General features: G+C 44.8%; 1 protein-coding gene across 1 annotated transcript in view; it reads left to right on the top strand.

Annotated features, from left to right (window-relative positions):
* LOC140720593 (butyrophilin subfamily 1 member A1-like) overlaps nucleotides 1-25,852 on the top strand; it is a 327,454-nt gene that overhangs the window by 180,611 nt on the left and 120,991 nt on the right. The window contains exon 7 of the mRNA XM_073035429.1: nucleotides 10,621-10,647. Coding sequence (XP_072891530.1) covers nucleotides 10,621-10,647 — 27 coding nt within the window. The remainder of the gene's footprint in view (nucleotides 1-10,620; nucleotides 10,648-25,852) is intronic.

The following is a 25,852-nucleotide window of genomic DNA, read 5'->3' as shown; positions in this document are numbered from 1 at the left end:
AAAGCTGTCACAATGCACACTTGCTAAATCCTTATTGAAACCACCAGAATTGGCCTTCCTCCAATTGGAATATCAACCCAAGGACCAGACCTATCCTTTTCCATAATAACTTTGAAACTAATGGCATTATGATCACTAGATGCAAAGAGTTCCCCTATATAAACTTCTGTCACCTGCCCGATCTCATTCCCAAATAGCAGATCAGGTATCACAAACTCTCCCTTTTGGACTTCCACATAATGATTCAGGAAACTTTCTTCAGCACATTTGAGAATCTTCTTCCCATCCAGCTGTTTTACAGTATGGGAGTCCCAGTCAATAAGTGGAAAGTTAAAATAACCCACTATCACAACATTCTTGCAACAGTCTGCAATATCTCTACAAATGTGCTCCTCTAGATTATAGAGTCATGGAAAAGTTCAGCACAGAAGCAGGTCCTTTGGCCCATCTCATACTTGCTAAAAATATTTAAATTGCCGGCTCCCATCCATCTGTACCAGGATGATAGCCCTCCATATCCATATTATCCATGTACCTACATAGAAACATAGAAAACCTACAGCACGATACAAGCCTTTCGGCCCATGATACTGTGTTGAATATATACTTATTTTAGAAATTACCTAGGGTTATCCATAGCCCTCTATTTTTCTAAGCTCCATGTACTTATCCAAGAGTCTCTTAAAAGACCCTATCATATTCACCTCCAGTGTCGACACCGGCAGCCCATTCCACGCACTCACCACTCTCTGCGTAACAAACTTACCCCTGATATCTCCTCTGTACCTACTTCTAAGCACATTAAAACTGTGCCCTCTCATTTTAGCCATTTCAGCCCTGGGAAAAAGCCACTGACTATCCGCACAATGAATTCCTCTCTTCATCTTGTACACCTCTATCAGCTCACCTCTCATTCTCTGTCACTCCTAGGACAAAAGCCAAAGTTCACTCAATGTATTCTCAAATGGCATGCTCCCCAATCCAGTTATCATCCTTGTAAATCTCCTCTGCATCCTTTCTACAGTTTCCACATCCTTCCTGTAGTGAGGTGACCAAAACTGAGCACAGTACTCCAAGTGGGGCTTGACCAGTGTCCTATAAAGCTGTAACATTACTTCTTGGCTCTTAAACTCAATCCCACGGTTGATGAAGGCCAATGCACTGTATGCCTTCTTAACCACAGTCAACCTGTGCAGCATTGACTCGGATCCCAATAACCCTCAGATCCTCCACATTGACGGGAGTCTTACCATTAATACTATATTCTGCCATCCTATTTGACCTACTAAAATGAACCACCTCATACATAATTGCGTTGAACTCCATCTGCCACTTCTCAAACCAGATATGCATCCTATCGATGTCCTGCTGTGACCTCTGACAGCACTCCACACTATCCACAACACCCCCAACCTTTATGTCATCAGCAAATTTACTAACCCGTCCCTCCACTTTCTCACCAGTTCGTTTATAAAAGAAACACTAAGAGACAGGGCCCCAGAACATATCCCTGAGGCACAGCACTGGTCACCGACCTCCATGCAGAATATGACCCATCTACAACCACTCTTTGCCTTCTATGGGCAAACGAATTCCGGATCCACAAGGCAAGGTCCGCCTGGATCCCATGCCTCCTTACTTTCTCAATCAGCTTTGCATGGGGTACTTTGCTGAAATTCATACACACGACATCTACTGCTCTACCTTCATCAATGTCCTCAAAAAATTCAATCAGGCTTGTAAAGTACAACCTACCTTTGACAAAGCCATGCTGACTATTCCTATTCACATTAGGCCTCTCCAAATGTTCATACATCCTGTCTCTCAGGATCTTCTACATCAACTTACCAACCACTGAAGTAAGACTCACTGATCTATGATTTCCTGGGCTATCTCTACTCCCTTGAATAAGGGAACAACATCTGCAACCGTTTTATCCTCTGGATCCTCTCCCCACCCCATTGATGATGCAAAGATCATTGCCAGAGGTTCGGCAATCTCCTCCCTTGCCTCCCACAGTAACCTGGGGTATATCTCGTCCGGTCCGGTGATTTATCCAACTTGATACTTTCCAAAAGATCCACCACATCCTCTTTCTTAATGTCTGTATGCTCAAGATTTTCAGTCAGGTGTAAGTCATCCCTACAATCGCCAAGGTCCTTTTCCATACTGAAGCAAAGTATTCATTAATTATCTCCGCTATCTCCTCTGGTTCCATACACACTTTTCCACTGTCACACTTGATTGATCCTATTTTCTCACATCTCATCCTCTTGTTCTTCACATATTTGTAGAATCCCTTGAGGTTTTCCTTTATCCTGCTTACCAAGGCTTTCTCATGGCCCTGTCTGGCTCTCCTAATTTCATTCTTAAGCTCCTTCCTGCTAGCCTTATAATTTTCTAGATATCTATCATTACCTAGTTTTTTGAATTTTTCATAAGCTTTTCTTTTCTTCTTGACTAGATTTATTACAGCCTTTGTACACCAAGGTTCTTGTCCCCTATCATCCTTTCCCTGTCTCATTGGAACATACCTATGCAGAACTCCACGCAAATATCCCCTGAACATTTACCACACTTCTGCCGTACATTTCCCTGAGAACATCTGTTCCTAATTTATGTTTCCAGGTTCCTGCCTGACAGCTTCCTCTTTCTGCTTATTCCATTTAAACGCTTTCCTAACTTGTCTGCTCCTATCTCTCTCCAATGCTATGGTAAAGGAGATAGAATTGTGATCACTATCTCCAAAATGCTTTCCCACTGAGAGATCTGACACCTGACCAGGTTCATTTCCCAACACCAGATCAAGTACAGCTTCTCCTCTTGTAGGCTTACCTACATGCTTTGTCAGGACACCTTCCTGAACACACCTAACAAATTTCACCCCATTTGAACCCCTCACTCTAGGGAGATGCCAAATAATATTTGGGAAATTAAAATCTCCCACCACGACAACCCTGTTATTATCACACCATTCCAGAATCTGTCTCCCTATCTGCTCCTTGATGTCCCTGTTAATATTGGGTGGTCTATAAAAAACACCCAATAGAGGTATTGACCCTTTCCTGTTCCTAACTTCCACTCACGAAGACTCATCAGACAACCCCTCCAAGACATTCTCCTTTTCTGCAGCCATGACACTATCTCTGATCAGCAGTGCCATGCCCCCATCTCTTTTGCCTCCATCCCTGTCTGAAACATTTAAAGCCTGGCACCCTAAGTAACCTTTCTTGCCCTTGAGCCATCTGACTGTAATGGCCACAACATCATAGCTCCAAGTACTGATCCATGCTCTATGCTCATCCGCTTTGTTTGTGATGCTTCTTGCATTAAAAATAGACACATCACAAACCATCAGTCTGAGCGTGTCCCTTCTCTATCACCTGCCTATCCTCCTTCTCACAGTGCCTACAAGCTTTCTCTATTTGTGAGCCAACCAACCCTTCCTCCATCTCTTCAGTTCGGTTCCCACACAACGCCCCCCCCCCCAGCAATTCTAATTTAAACTCTCTCCAATAGCCTTTGCAAACCTCCCCCCCCCACCACCAGGATATTGGAACCCCTCCGATTCAATTGCAAACCGTCCTTTTTCTACAGGTCACACCTGCCCCAGAAGAGGTCCCAGTGATACAGAAATGTGAATCCATGCCCCTGCTCCAATCCCTCAGCCACGCATTTATCCTCCACTTCACGCTATTCCTATACTCACTGTCACGTGGCACAGGCAGTAATTCTGAGATTGCTACCTTTGAGGTCCTGCTTCTCAGCTTCTTGCTTAACTGCCTACAGTCTGTTTTCAGGACCTTGTCCCTTTCCCTACCTATGTTGTTGGTACTAATATGTACCTCTACCTCTGGCTGTTCACCTTCCCACTTCAGGATATCGCGGGCACGATCGGTCAGGAGAGGGAAGGGGAAGAGTCAGGTACTAGAGATTACCCCTGTGGCTGTACCCCTTGACAATAAGTACTACTGTTTGAGTACTGTTGGGGGGGCAGCCTACCTGTGGGAAGCATCATTGGTCGTGCCTCTGGCACAGAATCTGGCCCTGTGGCTCAGAAGGTTAGAGAAAGGAGGAGGATGGCAGCAGTGATTGGGGACTCTATACTTAGGGGGTCAGACAGGCGATTCTGTGGATGCAGGAAAGAAACTCGGATGGTAGTTTGCCTCCCAGATGTCAGGATCCGGGATGTTTCAGATCGCATCCAATATATCCTGAATCGAAGCAAGAGGCTGAGAGTGAAGGAATAAAGGAATCTCGGAAAGAAGTCTTTTTACCTGCTTGGGGAAAAGGGGCTAGACAGCACAGGCACGTGACATAGAGCGCCAAAGGTTTAAACAGGTGACCACCATATAGAGCAGGCAGTGGAGTAAAAGGAAGCAGAGTGGGATGGCATTGGCTCAAAAGGCTTTGGCGTGAAAAGGCAGAGGCGAGGTCAAAGTATGACCACATTAATGCGGTTGTATTATAGACCAGCTAATGGTCAGTGAGAATTGGAGGAGCAAATCTGCAGAGAGATAGCAGACAACTCCAGGAAACAAAGTTGTGATAGTAGGGGATTTTAATTTTCCACATATTGATTGGGGCGCTCATACTGTTGAAGGACTAGATGGGTTAGAATTTGTATAATATGTTCAGGAAAGTTTTCTAAATCAATATATAGAGGTATCAACTAGAGAGGATGTAATATTCAATCTCCTATTAGGAAATGAGTTAGGGCAGGTGACAGAAGTGTGCGTAGGGGAACACTTTGGTTCCAGTAATCGTAATGCCATTAGTTTCAACTTGATCATGGATAAAGATAGATCTGGTCCTTGGGTTGAGGTTCTAAACTGGAAAAAGGCCAAATTTGAAGAAATGAGAAAGGATCTAAAAAGCGTGGATTGGGACAGGTTGTACTCAGGCAAGGATGTCATTGGTAAGTGGGAGGCCTTCAAAGGAGAAATTTTGAGAGTGCAGAGTTTGTATGTTCCTGTCAGGATTAAAGGCAAAGTGAATAAGAATAAGGAACTTTGGTTCTCAAGGGATATTAGAACTCTGATGAAGAAGAGAGAGATGTATAACATCTATAGGCAACAGAGAGCAAATAAAATGCTCGGAGTATAAAAAGTACAAAAAAAAACTTAAGAAAGAAATCAGGAGGGCTAAAAGAAGACATGAGGTTGCGTTGGCAGTCAAGGTGAAGGATAATGCAAAGAGCTTCTACAGGTATATTAAGAGCAAAAGGATAGTAAGGGATAAAATTGTTCCTCTTTAAGATTAGAGTGGTCAGCTACGTATGGAACCAGAAGAAATGGGGGAGATCTTAAATGGGTTTTTTGCATCTGTATTTACTAATGAAACTGGCATGGAGCCAATGGAAATAAGGCAAACAAGTAGTGAGCTCATGGAACCAAACTAGATTGAAGAGGAGGAGGTGCTTGCTGTCTTGAGGTAAATCAGAGAAGATAAATCCCCAGGACCTAATGGGGTATTCCCTCGGACCTTGAAGGAGACTAGTGTTGAAATTGCAGGGGCCCTGGCAGATATATTTTAAATGTCGGTATCTCCGGGTGAGGTGCCAGAGGATTGAAGGATAGCTCACGTTGTTCTGTTGTTTAAAAAAGGCTCTAAAAGTAATCCTGGGAATTATAGGCTGGTAAGTTTGACATCGGTAGTAGGTAAATTATTGGAAGGAGTACTAAGAGATAGGATCTGTGAGTATTTGGATAGACAGTAACTTATTAGGAAGAGTCAACATGGCTTTATGTGTGGTAGGTCGTGTTTGACCAATCTAATAAAGTTTCTCATGGAGTTTACCAGGAAACTGGATGGGGAAGGCAGTGGATGTTGTCTACATGGACTTCAGTAAGGCCTTTGACAAGCTCCTGCATGGGAGGTTAGTTAGGAAGATTCAGTCGTTAGGTATACATGGTGAGGTAGTAAATTGGATTAGACATTGGCTCAATGGGAGAAGTCAGAGGGTGGTAGTGGAAGATTGCTTCTCTGAGTAGAGGCCTGTGACTAGTGGTGTGCCACAGGGATCAGTGCTGGGTCCATTGTTATTTGTCATCTATATCAATGATCTGGATGATAATTGGTAAATTGGATCAGCAAATTTGCTGATGATACAAAGATTGGAGGTGTAGTGGACAGTGAGGAAGGTTTTCAAAGCTTGCAAAGGGATTTGGACCAGCTGGAAAAATGGGCTAAAAAATGGCAGATCGAGGTTAATGCTGACAAGTGTGAGGTATTGCACTTTGGAAGGACAAACCAAGGTAGAATATACAAGGTAAATGTGAGGACACTGAGGATTGCAGCAGAACAGAGGGATTTGGCAATACATATACATAATTCCCTAGAAATGGCATCACTTGTAGATAGGGTAGAAAAGAGAGCTTTTGGTACATTAGCCTTTATAATCAAAGTATTGAGTATAAGAGTTGGAGTGTTATCGTGAGGTTGTATAAGGCATTAGTGAAGCCAAATTTGGAGTGTTGTGAGCAGTTTTGGTCACCAAATAACAGGAAGGATATTAATAAGGTTGAAAGAGTGCAGAGAAGGTTTACAAGGATGCTGCCCGGACTTGAGAAACTGAGTTACAGAGAAAGGTTGAATAGGTTAGGACTTTATTCCCTGGAGTGTAGAAGAATGAAGGGAAATTTGATAGAGGTATATAAAATTATGATGGGTATGCAAGCTGGCTTTTTCCATTGAGGCTAGGGGAGAAAAAAACCAGAGGACATGGGTTAAGGTTGAAGGGGGAAAAGTTTAAAGGGAACATGGGGGGTGGGGGGAGAGTGGAATGAGTTGTCAGATGAAGTGATAAATGTGGGCTGACTTTTAACATTAAAAAAAAACTTGGACAGGTACATGGATGAGAGTTGTATGGAGGGATATGGTCCAGGTGCAGGTCAGTGGGACTAGGCAGAAGAATGGTTCGGCACAGCCAAGAAGGGCCAAATGGCCTGTTTCTGAGCTGTAATGTCCAATATTCTATGCTTTTAAGTGGGAGGGAGAACAGCTAGAGGTCGTGGTACATATTGGTACCAATGACATAGGAAGGGAAAGGGAGTTATGAAGGAAGTTGAGAAGCAGGACCACAATGGTATTAATCTTGGGATTACTTCCTGTGCCAAGCGACAGTGAGTGTAGAAATAGAGTGAGCTGGAGGATAAATACATGGCTGAGGGATTGGAGCAGGGGGCAGGGATTCAGATTTCTGAATCATTGGGAACTCTTTTGGGTCAGGGATGCGTTCAGACCAATGGTTTGAGATGTGTCTATTTTAACGCAAGGAGTATTGTGAACAAAGCGGATGAGCTTAGAGCGTGGATCAGTACTTGGATCAGTGGTGTGGTTCCATTACAGAGAAGTGGATGACTCAGGGAAAGGAATGGTTGCTTCAAGTGCTGGGTTTTAGACATTTCAGAAAGGACAGGGAGGGAGGCAAAAGAGGTGAGTGCATGGCACTGTTGATCAGGGATAGTGTCATGGCTGCAGAAAAGGTGGATGCCATGGAGCGATTGCTACAGAGTCTCTGTGGGTGGAGGTTAGGAACAGGAAAATTTGTTGTTGTTCTAATATACCACTGGTCTGTCTTTTCAGAGCTGGAACTTCAGAAATCCATCGTAGAATCTGGTAAGTGTTCAATATTGAAGTATTCAGAAACTACAAGGAATAGCAGTTTTATTTAATAAAATCAACCTTTTTATCTATTAGGATTAATTATTTAAATCCTTCATGACAAAGCTCTGTTTAGATATTCATAAATTAAGAATAATAAACTAATTCTCTGCATCTTACAACCAAGGATCCTTGAATAATCTTGATGAAATACAAGAGACTTTAGATTTGTAGCAAGCAATCTTACCTAGGAACAATGGTTAAAACATAATCTGTAGGGGGCAGTGAGGTAAGTTATTTTTCACATTTGGGGCAAAAATTGCATTGAGACTGGATGTTTTGGGTTGAAACCTTGCATAAAGTCTGATGCAGGATTTTGATCAAAAATGTCTAAATTTCACTTCACTCCCCCAACATCCCTCCAAGATGCTGCTCACTGATCTCCTCCACTCGTTGCTCTTTGTTGTGTGAATGAAATGCTCTGGGTGGAATTTTCCAAGTCCTTGTGCTTTGGGTGCTTCATTCCAATGTCGAGAACATGGTAGCAGCTTCCTAGAACTGGGTTTGTATTTCTGCACCGAAGATCAGTCACCACTCTGACGCAGGCTGGAATATTACAGGGTCAGATGTCAGGAATGTCCCACATCCTTCTGATGAGCAAACATCCCAAAATATCCCTCACACTCTCCCTGCGTCTCCCCACACACTCTATCCCTCTCCCAGTCTCACTCACCCCCTACCCCCTCACTCCCCTTTCACTGTCTCTCTGTTATCCCACACTCCCCCAAACCCTTCTCCCCACATTCCACCACTCCCCCTCACCACACCTCTCTCTCCCCATCTGAACCTCTCCTTCCCCTCACTCCTCCCCCCATCCCCCCTGCTCCCCCACCCCCTTTCTCCTCCCCATCCCCCTCCCTCTTCCCTGTTCTCTCCCTTTTCCCTTTGAATAATCAAGGCCGGATGATGGGACACAACTCATCCCACCAGAAGGGCAAACGTCAGTCATTTCCTGATGAAGAAAGCGAGGGATCGGAGTTGGTTGGGAGTTCGGTGTACTTGGGTCAGTGAACCCTCCACCAACGTTCTGTCTGATACCGGCAGGATCCACTCTCCATGCGGCAGCAATAGCTCGTGACAATTCTACAGCTCGTACTCTTTGAGAATTTCACCCATTGGTAGTGAGATTGGTAAACTTTCCCTGCACTGGGAGGGAATTACTGCTTCACCCGTCCACTCCCAGACAAGATGATAGTGGACTTGGTTAAGCCCAGGGATCCTGGCTCATCAGACAGCAAAGCCTCCTTTGCCAGTGATCTACAGCAGGATGTCCAATGTTCACCATCCATATTTTCAGGTAGTTGTGTAAATAATTGAGTGACTTTTTCCCTCCCAAATCCTGTCAGCAAGTTTCCATCAGCAGGTCCAAACTTTAACATGGATTTGGCTGAATTCTGCAGTGACAATCATTCACCATCAGTGGATCTCAGGGCTGAATTCTTTTTATGATCCACATTCTCAGCTTCAGCCGTCCGGCAGCTGAGCTTTACCTGTGAGATGGACTGACGTGTAAACTTGGTCAGGATTTTCTGTTCAGCTGCATGGATGGAAATTGAACTGAATTGGAATTGTTTTATTTCTGTAACAACCACCAGAAATTTATCTTGCATGAGTGATGTGTGATGAGCAAACCAGGCTGAGATGGGTCCAGAGTTGACCCCCCCTGTGAACTATGCTGCTAACGAGAGAGAGTGAAGAAGAGGGGGGAGTCATCCTGCTGCAGATGCTAATAATGAGAGAGAGGGATGATTTAGTTATGGCTTCTTCGATAATTGTTTACTTTGTTCCAAGGACACTTTGCCTACTTGTGTGAATTCCTGCTGAGACAGCAAGGCGGTGCCAGGTGATGGACAGTTGATGGATGGCTGATACCCCATCAGGGGAGATAAAAAGCAAGTCTGCTGAGACACAAGCAGACTCACCACGGGACACTGGAAAAGCGTTGTGCACCCATGCGAAGGTGGGGGTTTGGAGGATCGATTCGGGGGAATCGATCAGAGGCTCACAGTGTGTGAAGGCAGACCGGTGGGGTCTTGTGTGTGTGTCCACCCTCGCCTGGGTGACAGGCTCATCACTGAAGAATGGTCTGGCCTGGTACGGAGGGGTCACAGTTGGTGACCACAACCAGATAAGAAGACAATGGAAGATTTGCCTGCAACTGCATCACCTATCACTCTCTCTCTCTCTCTCTCTCTCTCTCTCTCTCCAACGGTACAACAGCAACTACCTTGACTTAAACTAAACTGAACTGAACTGAACTCTGCACCATCCTAAGACTATTCATTTACCCTTAGACTTTGGTAAAGCTTGGTTTTGATTCCTATTTCCACACTTCTGTATATATCGTTGCTAACCTGTTTTATCTATATATATTTGCATTTTATAGTACTGTATTACTTAGTTTACAAATAAACATTTTTAGTTACAGTAATACCAGACTCCAACGTATTGTTCCATTTCTGCTATTTTGGTAACCCGGTCACAGGGTACATGACACATGCTGTGTGTCATGTGTCAGATTAATTAATGACACAGTGCATTGATAGAACGAGGTAAAACAACAACATGCAGAGAAAGTGTAACAGCTCCAGAGCAGGTGCAGTGTAGGGAGATGATAAGGAGCAAGATCATATTGAGGTAGATTGTCAGATCAAGAGTGCATCTGATTGTACTAGGAAACCATTCAATAGTCTTATCAGAGCAGGGTAGAAACTGTCCTTTAGACTGCTTCAGGCTTTTGTATCTTCCACCCCGTGGGAAATGGTAATGGTGGAGACTGAGACTCTGGGAAAGTTACTGACAATGTCCTTGATGATAAACATTTACCTTCTCCCCTACAAGTTGTGACACAGAATTAGGAGCTGATTATGTATTTAAAGCTGTTTCCTGTGAAATTAATTGCACACTAAATCCATGAGAGATTTCTTCAGTCTTGTCTGTTCTTTCTGTTTTCAGAGTGGAAGAGGATATGTGGCCATGAAGGTAAGATCTTGTGTTACTAGACTGAGAGGTTTAGTATAAACAGCTTTTTGAAAATGAGTCAGTCTCGGTGTCATGGGAGGTATTCAGGAGGTTGAAGGAGTTCAGGGTGATGTGTTCTCACAAAGGTGGAAAAGTCATGTGGCATAATTGCATTCACAGGCTGAAGCATAGAATATAACAGTTCGTATGTTTTGTTATATCATTGGTTGGAGGAGGGGCAGGACCGGCAGCTCAGCATTCCAGGGTTCCATTGTTTTGGACATGTTTTTAAACATAGGAGCAAAATTGGCAAATATGACAGAGCACAAGAGATTAAAGGGGGAAATCTGGTATTACCAGCCAGGGAAAAGTGTTACTGCAGTGCTCAGACAGGACAGAATGGAGGGCTCGTGTACTGAGGCTATGGGTGGAACTGAGGAATCAGAAAGTTATGACCACGTTAATGGGATTATATTATAGACCACCCGAAAGTCCGCAGAATTTAGAGGAGCAAATTCATAAAGAGATCGCAGACAGTTGGGTGGGATAGAGATCATCAAATGTGTCAGGAAAGTTTCCTCAACATGTAGATGTGCCAAGTAGAGAGAATGCAATACTGGATCTCCTATCAGGGAATTAGGGGACAAAAGTGTGTGACGGAATTTGGATCCACTGATCATAATTCCATTAATTACGGAGAAGGATCAGTCTAATGCTCAGATTGAGATTCTATACTGGTAAAAGGCCAATTTGATGGCATCAGAAAGGATCGGGTAAGTGGGAAGCCTTCAAAATTTTGAGAGTATAGAATTTGTATGTTCCTGAAAGAATAAAAGACAAGGCTAACAGTTTTAGGAATCCTTTTTTGTGGGGGGTGGGGGGAAATGAGGCTCTGGTTAACAAGAAGGAGCAGGTGCATCGAAGAACAAATTAAGTACTTGTGTATAAGAAACACAAGCAAACACGAGAGGAAGTCAGGAGGGCTAAAATAAGACATGAAGTTGCTCCAGCAGACAAGGTGAAAAAGAATCCCAAGGACTTCTACAGATTTGTTAAGAACAAAAGAATAGCACGGGACAAAACTGACCCACTTGAAGATCAGCGTGACCATACGTGCATGGAGCATAAAGAGATGGGGGAGATCTTAAATAGATTTTTTACATCTGTATTTATTCAGGAGATGGGCAGAGGCTCTAGAAGTGAGGCAAAACAGCAGAGAGATCATGGACCACATGAAGCTGACAGAGGAGGAAGTGGTTGCTGAATTAGGGTGAATAAACACCCAGGGCTTGACAAAGTCCCTCTTCAGACCATGTGGAATGTTAGTGCAGAAATTGCAGGGATCCTAACTGAGGTATTTAAAGCATCCTCAGCCACAAGGGAGCTGCCAGGGGATTGGAGGAGAATTAATGTTGTTAACATTGTTTAAGAAAGACTCTAAGAACAAGCCAGGAAATTATAGGCAGCTGAGTCTGCCATGGGTAGTGGGTAAGTTATTCTAAAGGACAGGATATTTCAGTATTTGGGTGGACAAGAACTGATTAGGGACTGTCTGCATGACTTTGTCTGTGATAGCTCGTGTCTAATCAATCTTACAGATTCTTTCGAGGAAGTTACCAGTAAGGCTGTTGAAGGCAAGACAGTGGATGTTGTCTACATGGACTTTAACAAGGCATTTGACAAGATGCCATTTGGGAGTTTATTCAGGAAGGTTCAGCTACTTGCCATTTAGGATGAGGTAGCAAATTGCATTTGATGTTTGCTTCACGGGAGAAGTCAGTGAGAGGTAGTGAATGATGGCCTCTCTTTTTGGAGCCCTGTGACTAGTGGAGTACTGCCAGGATTGGTGGGAGGTACATTATTGTTTGTCTTCTGTATCACCGATATGGATGATAATGTGGTAAACTGCAACAGCAAACTTTCAGATGACACCAAGATTGTGGGTCTGATGGACAGGAAGGAAGGCTATGAAAGCTTTCAGCAGGATGGACCAACTGGAAAAATGGGCTGAAAAATGACAGATGAAATTTTATGCAAATAAGTGTTAGGTGTTGCACTTTGGAAGGACAAACCAGGGTAGGAATTGCAGGGTGAGAGGAAGGGCACTGAGGAACAGAAGGATCTAGGAATACAGATCCTTAATTCCTTGAAAGTGGTGTCACAGGTTGTAAACAGAGTTTTGGCACATAGGCCTTCATAAATCATAAATTGAGTACAGGAGTTGCAATATAATGTCGAAAACATTGATGAGGCCAAGTCTGGAGTATTATCTGCAGTTTTGGTCACCCACCTACAGATCAATATGATTGAAAACGAGTACAGAGAAAACTTGGACGGCTGTTGACAGGGCTTGAGAACTTACCTGAGTTATTAGGGAGGGTTAAGTAGGTTAGGACTTTATTCCACTGAGTGTAAGAGAATGTGGAGCAATTTGACAGAAGTATACACAATTATGAGGGTATAGATAGGTTATATGCACGCAGACGTTTTTCACTGAGGTTTAGTGAGACTAAAACTAGAGAGCATTAGACAGGAACTATCCTCCATAATTATCTTGAAACTAATGGAACTCTGATCACTCGATCGAAAGTGTTCACCATGGTTGACAAGACATGTGGAACATCAGGTCAAGAGGAAGCTGGAAGTTTACTTCCAGTTTTGGGAAGCAAAGATCAGACGGGGCTCTAGAGAGTTACAAGGTAGCCAGGAAGGAGCTGAAAACTGGACTGGGGAGAGTTAGAAGACACGAGAGGCCTTTGGTGAGTAGGATTAAGCAAAACCCCAAGGCATTGTACACATACATGAAAAACAGATGGATAACTAGAGTAAGGTAGGGCTGATCAAGGATGGAAGTGAAAACGTGCCTGGAGTCAGAGGAGGTTGGAAAGGTATTTAATGAAGATTTTGCTTCAATATTAACTACTGAGAGAGAGAATATGATTTTTCAGAGAAGAGCACAAAACAGGCTGATATGCTAGAACGTCAACATTCAGAAACCGGATGTGCTGGTTGTTTAGTAAAGTATTAGGATAGATAAGACCACAGTCTATACCAAAGGTTACTCTGGGAAGTGAGGGAAGAGATTTCTGTGCCATTGGTGGTCATCTTTGTCTCCTCATTTGTCACAGTAGTGGTGCCATATGCCTGGAGGGTGGCATATTAAACTAATTTGACAGGGGGATGGGAACTGGAGTGATAGTGCTGAGGATGAGGTAGTTCGTTTACAAACAGAGGCAGTGTGTAGTGAGACTCCTGGCAAGGAGAGGCTGATGACAGAGGAAATTGCAGTCAACAGGGTGAGTTGTTTATTAAAAGGTGGACAAAATCTAAAAGGTTGAATGCAGGACTGAAGGTGTTATATTTGAATGTGTGCAGTGTACAGAATAAGGTAAATTAACCTGTAGTACAGTTACAGATTGACAAGTGTTATGTTGTAGGCATCACTGATCATAGCTGAAAGAAGATTATTGCTGTGACCTTAATGTCCAGGGATGCACATTGTATCAAAAGGACAGGCAGGAAGGCAGAGGGGGCTCCGTGGCTCTGTTGGTAAAAAAAAATGAAATCAAATCATTAGAAGAAGAGGACATCAGATCAGAAGGTGTTGAATAATTGTGGACAGAGCTTTGGAATGGCAAGGGTGAAAAGACCCTGATGGGAGTTGTATACAGACCCCAAACAGTAGGAAGTGGTCTGCAAGCTACAACAGGAGATAGAAGGTGCATGCTAAAAGGGCAATGATACAAGGGGGGGGGGGGTTTCAATATGTGGGTAGATTGGGAAAATCAGATTCCAAGAGAGGGATTTCTACAATGGTTATGAAATGGCTGTTTTGAGCAGTTTGTGGTTGAGCCCACTCAGGGATCAGCTATTCTCGACTGGTGAAATGAACTGGAATTGATTAGAAAGCTTAAGGTAAAAGAACCCTTCGGGGAAAGTGATCGTAATATGATCGGATTCACACTGAAATTTCAGAAGGAGAAGCAGAAGGCAGATGTATCGGTATTACAGTGGAGTAAAGGGAATTACAGAGGCATGAGATAGGAGATGGCTAGAATTCATTGGAAAAGAATACTGGCAGGGATGACGGCAAAGCAGGAATGGCTGGAATACGATACCAAGGATGTTTATCTGTGGAATTTTCTGTACTGGAGGGCTATGGATTCTCAGTCATTCAGTTCAGTTGAAGTTACAGAGTTATCATCATACAGCACTGAAACAGGCCCTTCAACCCATCACCTCTGTGCTGACCTATTTACCCACTACACTCACCCTACTGGCCGGCATTAGGTCAGTATCCTTCTGTGCCTTGTCTATGAAGTGTCTGTCTGAGTGCCTCCGAAACACAGTGATTGTATCTGATTCCATCACCTCCTCTGGCAGCAAGTTCCAAAATCAACCACTCACTCTTCAAATAAACTCACCTTTAAACTCCTTCCTCTCACCTCAGATATGTGACCTTTTGTATTTGATCCCACTCCTGTGGGGAAAAGATTTCAACCACCTGCTCAGTCTACACCCCACATAACCTTATCTATTTCTGTCAGATCACCCCTCAGCCCATTTAATTTCATTTAGCCCGTATCCTTCCAAACCTTCCCTGTCATCATTTCCCTGTCCCAGGCCTCAACTCCTTTTCTGTGCCAGTTCCACAGGGCCCTCAATTCTCCCACGTTACAGAAGATGATCGACCTCATTTTCTACCACATTACAGAAGCAAATGTGCTGCAGGTCCTAAAATGCAGAAAGGTCGATAAATCCCCAGGTCCTGATCAGGTGTATCCCAGGACTTTGTGGGAAGCTCAGGAAGAAATTGTGGGGCCCTTTTGGAGATTTGTGTGTCATCGATAGCTACGGGTGAGCGGCCAGAAGACAGGAGGGCGACTAATGTTGAACCTTTATTGAAGATAGCTTGTAGAGAAAACCCTGGGAAGTAAAGACCTGTGAGCCTAATGTCAGTGGTGGGTACATAAATGAAGGGGGTTCTGAGAGACAGGATCTACATTCATTTGGAAAGACAATAAGTAATCAGGGATACCCAGCTTGGCTTTTATAGAAACAAATAAAACTTACTGCACAATACAGACCCTTCAGCCCACAATGCTGTGCCGAACATGTACTTACTTTAGAAATTACCTAGGATTACCCATAGCCCTCTCTTTTTCTAAGCTCCATGTACCTATGCAGGAGTATCTTAAAAGATTGTATCTGCCTCTACCATCATCACCAGCAGCCTATTCCACACACTCACTACTCTCTGTGTAAAAATACTTACCCCTAACGTTGGTTGTGGGTGCACTAATGGAGGGGATTTTGAGAGACAGGATCTACATTCATCTGGAAAGGTGAGGACTGATCAGAGACATCCAGCTTGGCTTTCTGCATGGATGGAGATGATGGAAGTGCAGTAGACATTCTCTACATGGACTTTAACAAGGGATTTGACAAGGTACTTCATGGTCGACTATTCCAGAGAGTTGGATCACATGGGCTACACTACGATCTGGCCCATTGGATACAGAATTGGCTGAGTGGAGTCCTGTGACCAGTGGTTGTGCTGCAGGGATCGGTGCTGGGTCCACTGTTTTTCATCATTCATATGAATGATTTGGAGAGAATGCAGGTAACATGTTTAGTAAGTTTGTGGAGGACTCTAAAATTGGTGGTGTCATGGACAGTGAAACGAGTTATTTAATTATTAATTTTCAGATACAGTGTGAAATGGGCCCTTTCAGCTCAGCAAGTCACACACCCAGCAACCGAGCTATTTAACACCAGCCTAATCACAGAACAATTTACAATGACCAGTTAACCCACTAACCAGCACCTGGTCAAAACCCCTGCAGTCGTGGGGTGAACAGAGACCCTCCTTACAGACGGCACCACAACTGAACGCCAAACCCTGGAAGGCCCCAAGGTGAAATAGCATTGCTGTATCTGCTACGTTACCATGACAACACTGAATGTCACCATCATTCCCATGGTTTATCCAATATTACAACGTGATCTTCATCAACTGGACCAGTGAATGGCAGATGGATTTTAAATTCAGAGAGATGTGGGTTTTGGGAAGGCAAACCAGGACAGGATTTACACAGGAATCAGTGGGTCCCTGGAGAGTGTTGTGGAACAGAGAGACCAGGAGGTGATTGTCTTCATCCGTCAGAATACTGAGTGCTGGAGCTGGGAAGTCATGTGATGTGTGTACAAGACATTGGAGCAATGTGTACAGTTCTGGTTACCTTCCAAAAGGAAGGCTGTCATTGAACTGAGAGGGAATAAAACAGATTTACAAGGACGTTACCAAACTGGAGGGTTTTGTTTACAAGGAGGGACTGGGACTTTCTCCCTGGAGCTTAGGAGTCTCCCAGAGGAAGTTTAAAGGAATAATGGGTACATACAGGCAAGTGGGACTAGCTCATTGAAGCAAATTGGCCAGGATGAATTCAGCTGAACAGCCTCCCTGACCTCCTCTTTAAATGCCTCTAGTTTTCGCTCTCTCCATCCTCATCTGGATCCAGTTGTTGCTGCACCCCTTCCTCACACCCGTGTCCACTGGCTATCTCCTCTTTCTTTCCATCCTTGATGCTGGCTTTCGGGCTCAAACATCGACTGTCTGCATCTCCCTCCACATGCACTGCCTGATCCGCTGAGGTTGTCCGGAATTTTGTGATCTGGAAAACCTCACTTTCCATCCTGGTGGAAAAACCTTGGGAATATACTGGTTGTCCATCCGCTATACTTTGGCAAAACCCCAGGAAAGTTTCCTGTTGGCCACCCGACAGCGTCTTAGGCCCCAGCAGCCTCTCCCCCAGTCCTGGGGCCACGCTGACTGAGTCTCCCCCCGGTCCCCGGGGACTCTCTAATTCTCTGCTTCTCCCCCCAGTCTCTGTCACCCTGGATGTGGAAACTGTGCATCCGGCGCTCGAGGTGTCTGAGAATCGGAAGTGTGAGTTTGAACAGGATGTGTAGGAATCTCCCTGACACCAGGAAGAGGTTCAGGGAATCACGTTGTGTGCTGGGATCAGAGGGATTCACATCGGGGAGACATTACTGGGAGGTGGAGGTGACAGGGAATCGGTGGTGGAGTCTGGGAGTCGCCGCAGAGTCTGTGGAGAGGAAGGAAGGGGTCACACGGAGTCCGGAGACCGGATTCTGGATTATCAGGTGGTTTAATGACGAGATGAAGGTTCTCACCTTCCCTCGATACCGTCTCCCTGCCGGTCCCATCCCCGGGAGGGTGGGAGTTTATCTCAGTTACGAGTCTGGAACAGTTTCATTTTACAACGCAGAGACCAAGTCTCATCTCCACACCTTCACTGGGAATAAATTCACGGAGAAACTTTATCCTTTCTTCGGGACTGGGAATGAAAACGAGTGTCTGAAATCTGCTCCAGTTCCGCTCCGGGTCTGTAAACGGGTCGGGTCCCGGGACCGGCGTCAGGAGTAAGTCAGTGTAAATATAAATGTGCGGAGAGTGAAATAAGCACGACGTGAGAATTATCGATCCATTAATTTTAACTCGTTCACCACATCCGTCAACGGAACAGAAACACTGCGGATTCAGCAGCAGCCGCGGGCGGCGGGTCCTGAGCTCCCCGGCTCCCCCGGGTGCTAAAGTCCACCGGGACTGACAGGGTAACTGGGGCAAGTGGTGGTGGTGCTGACTGGCAGAGGGAGGTCAGGGTGAAAGGGACAGGCACCGGTGGTAACACACAAAGTGACAAAGAATTGGTACAGAAAGGTGGAAGGAAGGGGAAGTAAAAGCTGACAGCTGATCCGGATGAGGGAGGGGTGGAGTGTGGAAATGTGTCAGAAGCTGGGAGATGAGAGGTGGGAGAGACAAAGATGATGGAATCTGGTTGGAGAGGAATTTGGAGACTGGAATGAAGGGAGGGAGGTGGGGAGGAGTGTGTGGAGGATGGGAAGATGGAGAGGCTGGGAAAGAAAATGGCCACAAGCTTCCTGTGGGATTATCATTGTGAAATTGGGTTCCTATTTCCTTAAGCTTCCTGGTGGCCTCCAGGATTTGATGTGTGAAGTGAGTTCTGTTGTCCTGATTCATCTCGTATGTAAGTGCAACATTCTTGTCCAAACCAGGCACATGTGGTTCCTTTCTCGGATAAAACAAAGATCGAAGTCATTTGGATTTGCAGTGTCACTGTATGGACCGGCACCAATTCTGCCGACAATTTAGATATTGCTTATTGGCTTGGATCGAGAGCATATGCAGTTTAATTTACTAACTTTTCCAGTGCTGATGTCATGTTAATCAGTTCCTGTGCTGGTTTACCGGCTCCCTAGGCAGGTGTAACATTCTCCAGGGACAACACTGTCCTTTTTACCCTGGGGTTATTGTCTTACAGAAGAATATACCATCCTCTGAAACACCGGTTGTTTCCAAATTTACATCCCATATCCCCAGTGACATTCTGGCCATCCGATAAAGGGATGAAGGGGGTCGATGTTTCTGAGTCCCATCATCACAGTACCAGAAATACCCGGGGCTGAGGGCTTGGACCAATTAAAGTCACAGTTCATCTCTGTTTCGGTGACGGACACATCCATTTCTACATGTGCCGGGACAGCCATACACACCCAGCAGCTTGAGTGTTGGTGGCAGGGAAAGGACACGATCTAATCCAACCGCCATGGTTAGACACCGTCTTACAGTGAGAGGTGTGAATCCACGATGGACTGTCTCTTACTTTGATGGCTGTGTTAGTGACCAGCAAAACCTGAAATGGTCCTTCAAATCGAAGTTGCAAACAGTTCTTTCTTTTAAATGTCCACACCACCAGGTAGTCTCAGGGTTCAATGTCGTGGCATTTAAGGCCACACGACTGGTTTCTGGGCTTTTACCTGTTGATGATATTTAGTGACGCTGCCCGGCTTTCATTTCTCTCGTAGCTTCAGCAGTCGACCAAGTCCTCTCGTAGTGCAGCCGACACCTGAGGCCAAGTTATAAGAACATGAGAACATAACAAATAGACAGGTGTAGGCCATCCGGCCCATCGAGCCTGCCCTGCCATTCAATAAGATCATGGCTGATCTGTCCATAAACTCAGCTCCATCTACCTGCCTTTTCCCCATAACCATTAATTCCCTTACTATTCCCTTAAGCGCTGTAAGGATTCACTGCTAATGTAATGGCTGCTTTGTAATGTTCACTGCTGAGGTAAAGGTTTCTCTGCAGCAGCAATGTTTGGGTTATGTCTGGAGATAACAGGACTGTGGTGTGCATGTTGGCCAATCGGGGATTGTTGCTCTCTGGCTTGTGAATCTGGAGGATGTTTTTTTGCGGTGCTTTGTCGAGGAGAGATGAAGACGGAAGATGCATGTGGAGAGAGCTGGTAGACCACCCGATCAGAGTGGACTGGGATCTAAGGGTCTGAAGTTCAGTGAAGCTCGGAGGAGACTGATTGTGGATGAATAACTATTGAGTGACTCCAACATGAATTTTTTTACTTTTCCTTGAACTGGGCCCTTTTTTATTTTCATTACTAACCCTATATTCAGATTAAGATTCATAAAATTCAATCATTTAATTGTGTATGGTGTACTGTCTGATATTTTGTGTTGTGGGTTTGTAACTGGGGGTACGTTACACTGCATCCACACAAATGTGATTTTCCAGTTTGGCGGAGCCAAAGTCTGTTTCCCCTAGATGAACACGAGCTGGGCGAGCCTGAGGCTTACACCTGTTTAACTATTTCTTAAATATATTTAGTGAGGAAGTGTCAACTGATTCTCTGGCCAAAGGATTCCACAGATATGCACAGAAAGATCGCAGGTAGCCACCATGGACAGTCCCCAGTCTGGCTGCAAAAGGAGGAGGGTTGGGCAGGGGGAAAGCAACCTCATTCTGTAAAATCCCAGAGCTACAGAAACACCAACAGAAGCTCCAAAGATCTCATCACTGGGAGAGGAAGAATCTGCGAAGATGGGCTACATCGAGGAACAACTTGAAAGACTGTCCTAGGACCAAGGACTCTGGTGAGCTGCTGTTGGTGGACTCTGCCCCAGGAGGGGTGATGGGCTTCAGGCGAAGGTCCCATGAGTTCCAGTGTGACAACGAGCATTTCCAACTGAGACAGGAACACTGTCTGGGAGTGTGGTGTGAGACAACCGTCTCTCCCACCCAATCGGGAAGCTGCGGATTACTCACTGACGGTCCTCAGCCTCTCCCCCCACCACCTTTTCCTTTCCACACAACCCCACAAGTATTACCATATCAGATCCCCTCGACTGTTACAGTTGAATGAATTTCCATCCGACTGAGATCTACAGATGCAGAAACCATTTCTTTCACCTCCGCCATCTTCCCCCCATTAAACCACTTACTGCCTTATCTTCTACTGGAAACTATCTTCTGTTAAACCGTTCACGATGTGAAACTCCTCTGTTCACTTTCATCTTATCCTTTCTAGCACACATCCTTCACTGCCTTGTATAATTGATGTGGAATTTAAGTTTTCTGCCATTGTCTGTGTCTGTGATGCAATCAAGTTTTTCATTGTACCACATGAGCTGCTGGATGGTGGGGGGGGTGGGGGGCGCATGCATCATCTATGGAGGGAGATGGACAGTCAACATTTCCCCCTCAAAACTCTTCATCTGAGCAGTCTGTGTCCCTCCACAGTTGCAACCTGGCCCTTTGACTTTCCTCCAGCATTTTGTGTGCACTGGTCATGATCTTTCAAGTGTTACTTGATTCTGGCCTGGTCCGAGAGAACTTGAGTGATCCTCACCGTCCAGGACTACCCTCTTCTCACTGATACCATCAGCAAGAGGTACAGGAGCCTGAAGATACACACTCAATGTTTTAGGAACACCTTGTCCTTTCTTGCCATTGTTACGAACCCCGTAACTGGGTCACTTACCAGCAAAGATAGAGAGGTCCGTTGAAATCTGATGATACTATTTTTAACAGTATTTATTAGTAAAAATACACAAAAATAATATCAATGCAAATATACAGATAATATACATCGTCAATACTAAATCTAAAAGTGCGGGTATAATAATAATCAATAAGAAATAGCTCTATCGTTGTCTAGGGGATAATGTATTGTCCGATGGAAATATAAAGTTCACTCAGTTCATGCAGGCTGCAGCCTTTGGGGACCGCTGGGTTTGCAATGGTTGGAGAGAGAGAGAGATTTGGAGAAAAACTTGCCGGTTCCTTTTATGATTTCGATCTGTCGGAGTCTCGTTGGTGTGGCCGTTCACTTGTGGCCTCTCCTTTAGCTAAGCCGTTCTTCCGTGGTGAGCCCGCCAATCCCAGGCAAGGGAAGGACGCACACGAGCCCCCACCGGCTGTCGCTATTAAATGCTGTCACGGGATTTCCAGCATTTCTCCTGGTGCGTCTAAAGGGGTTGTTCCCCAGACCCTCTTTCGTCCTTACTCACGGGGTCTCAGATGTCAATCAGGTTGGGATGATGCAATCCCTCAACCAGCCCACTCTGGTCGTCCCCTGAGGGGCTTCAATGAATAGTACAGTACTCAATACACAATTCCGTCTCCAAGAGACAATGGCCGTTATCCGTGGCTTTGTCTCGCTGAGGCCAGGACACATTCCAAACCTTGTGGATTCTGCGTGTCTCTCTCTCATTTCCTGGGTCTCAGACCCGAATTAATAGCGATCTTGCGATTCTCAAAAAGGAGGGGGTGACTTTGTACCCTTCGGCCCCTCAGAGTTGCGGCACATTCGTAACACCATCAGATTTCTGAACGGACCATCAACAGTACCACACTAGTTTGCACCATGTAACATGACGTAAAATTATTGACTGCACTGTCCTGCATGTTTTTCTCTCAGCTTTGCTTCCTTGTTCACCTGTAGTCTCTTTCAGAAGCGATATGACTCACCAGTCTCCCCCATCCCCATGCATAGTACTAATCTAGACTTTCTCTTGTCTTCTGTCTCATCTAATAACTTGGCATTCTAGTTGTTAATCATTACAGCTCCTTGTGTGGGTTATGTCTCATAACACACGACTGTAATTCTATCCAGTTGCCTTCTCATTCGTAATCTTGATTTCCTTCAAAGTCAATTGACGTAAATGTGTTCTTCACTCTCTGACAGTCAGTTTCAGGTCAGCTGCTAACCAGGTTTCTTTTCAAAGCCTTTTACTGTTGTACTCCAGGGTGATCGCTCTGCTTGCCTGGCCCACTTTGTCTCCCCTGGGCCGGGTGACTTGACGATCATCTCAACGGGGCTTCTCAGGGACGACCATATTGACAAGAATCTGAAGTCACGTCCAGTCCAGTCTTAAAGTTAACAATTAGCTTTTCTTGTCACGTGTACATTGAAACACACAGTGAAATGGGTCATTGTGCATCAATCACCAACACGGTCTGAGGATTGTCCTGGGTGCTGGCCACATTTCTGGTACCAACATAACATGCCTGAAACTTACTAATCCCAACCTATACATCTTTGGAATGTGGGAGGAAACCGGAGCATCCGGAGGAAAATCACGCAGTCACAGGAAGATTATGCAAACTTAAAGACAGCAGCGGGAATTGACCTCAGGCATTTCCAGCATCTGCAGATTTCCTCGTGTCAGAATTACAGAGGTTGTGTTACCAAACTAAACCCACACAAGGAGCTGTATTGATTAACAACCAGAATACTAAATTATTATTTGAGACAGAAGACAAAAGAAAAATAGATTAGCACTATGCATGGGGGTGGGAAAGACTGGTGAGACATATCTCTTCTGAAAGAGGCTACTGGGGAACAAGGAACGGCAACTGAGAGGAAAAGTTATAAACAGAAACTATGACAGGTCGCCCCCTGGAGGGGAGATAACAAACAATGGGAACATCTCCACAGCTGAGCGATAGAGGCCTGGCTACATTTCCGGGCACAGCTCTTTAGAAAGACAGGATTTCCCAGTGTGGGTCAAGAATTAAAATCAGAATCAGGTTTATTATCACTGACATATGTTGTGAAATGTGTTGTGCGTGGCAACTGAACAGTGCAGTAAATAATTTTGTAAAGGGGATTTCTTCTTTTTCTTTGTTACTGTGTATGAAATCAAAATGGCTTCTCTGTTTGTTAAAAGTAGGAATGCTTCTTTGTTATGAGAGAGTGCTGGAAGCTTGTTTGGGTTAAAATTTACTGATAACGAGAATTGTATTCCTTTGTAAACCAATTGGGATTACTGTTGTTCTTTCTTCTGAGTCTGTAAGCTATTGTTGGCGGGCTTTTGGGCAGATCGGCGCGAGGGGGTGAGAGAGAGAGGACGCGATGCTGTAAACTGGGTGAGGAACAGACCCCAAGCAGGGGTCCAAGGCCAGGAGGTACCCCGAGGAGAGGAGATGAAGCTAGATGTGATTGGTTGACCACTTCGGGTGGTCCCAAGCTGCGAGTCGAGGAGTTCGGAGGGGATCAAATGGTGGCCAGAAGACTTCAGTAATTGAGCTCCAACGGTTGTGCACGAAGTGGTTTGGACTTTGATAAGTTTGGCGCCTTTTCTTTATTTTATTTTCCTTCAAATATACTGTATCATTATTAATCACTTAGTTATAGTAATCTTTATAAATTGTACTCATTTAATCGCATATGGTGTACTGTCTGTTTTTGGGCGAGGCGGGGACATCACACAGCATCCACACCAGCTGATTACCCAGTTTGGCGGGGCCGAAGGCTGCTCCCCCTAGACGAGAACGAACTGAGCGAGCCTGAGGCGACCCAGGGGGTTACAATTTCACTGTACATTACAATAAGAAAATAAATACATAGTACAAAACAGTGAGGGACTGCTGCTGATGGTCTCTTGAGAAATCTGATAGCGGAAAGAACAAGGTGTTCCGAAAACATTAACGGTGTCTCCAGGATCATGTACCTTTCCAGGATGGCATCAGAGAGAATAGGGTGAGGATTTTAATGATGGGACTCCAAACTCTTGAGGAATCCTCTTTTGAAGATATCCTCGATGTTGGGGAGGCTGGTGTCCATGGTGGAGCTGAGCTTACAACCCTCTGTAATTTCTGATATTGAATGTTAAGTGGAGCGGAGATGGGTGTCATCCAAATGAGGACATGTTAAGGCGGTGGAGGGGAGAGGTGAAATGGGTGTCATCCAAATGAAGAAATGTTCAAGTCAAGTTGTGCCGAATTTATTGCGTGTGTACAAGGCACCATTGTAGTCTGGAGACAGGAGAGGCTGCTAATGCTGGAATCCGGAGCAACACACCATGTCCATAAAACACAGGAGTAGAGCTAGGCCATCAGCCCATCAACTCTTCTCCATCATTCCATCATGGCTGATCCCAGATCCAACTCAACCCCTTACACCTGCCCTCTCGCCATATCCTTTGATGCCCTGACCAATCAGGAAATGACCAAATTCCACTTTAAGTATACCCATGGACTTGGCCTCCACCGCAATCTGTGGTAGAGCATTCCACAGATTCACTGCTATGTGGCTAAAAAAAAGATTCCTCCTTACCTCTGTTCTAAAAGGTCTGCCATCAATTTTGAGGCTGCCCTCTAATTCTGGATACCCTCACCATAGGAAACATCATTTCCACATCATCTTAACTGGTCCATTCAACATTCAGTAGGTTTCAATGAGATCCCCAGGCATTCTTCTAAATTACAGTGAGTACAGGCCCAAAGCCAAACACTGCTCATATGTTAACCCCTTCATTCCCAGAATAATCCTTGTGAATCTCCTCAGTATTTGTCTTTTTTAACCACAGATTCAACCTGAAAATTAACCTTCTGGGAGACTTGCACAAGGACTCCTAAGTCCCTTTGCACCTCTGATGTTTGAATTTTTCCCCATTTAGATAATACACTATTGTTCCTTTAACAAAATGCATTATCATACATTTCCTAATACTGTATTCCATCTGCCACTTTTTTTGCCCTTTGTTCCTGTGGCAATCACAGTGCTTCCTCAGCACTACCTACCCCTCTACCTCTATGTATCGTCCGCCAACGTTGTCACAAATATCTATAATCACCATTATCTAAATCATTGGAAAACGATGTGAAAATCAGCGGTCCCAATACTGACTACTAAGGAGCACCACTAGTCACTGGCAGCCAACCAGAAAAGGCCCATTTTATTCCCATTCGCTGCCTCCTGCCTGTCAGCCATTCCGCTATCCATGTCAGTATATTTTCTGCAACCTCGTATGATTTCATCTTGTGAAGCAGCATTATGTGTGGCACCTTCTCAAATGCCTTCTGAAAATCCAAGTAAAT

The sequence above is a fragment of the Hemitrygon akajei genome, chromosome 2, assembly GCF_048418815.1.
Source record: "Hemitrygon akajei chromosome 2, sHemAka1.3, whole genome shotgun sequence".
Lineage (NCBI taxonomy): Eukaryota > Metazoa > Chordata > Chondrichthyes > Myliobatiformes > Dasyatidae > Hemitrygon > Hemitrygon akajei.
This window is presented reverse-complemented; position numbering and strand designations above follow the sequence as displayed.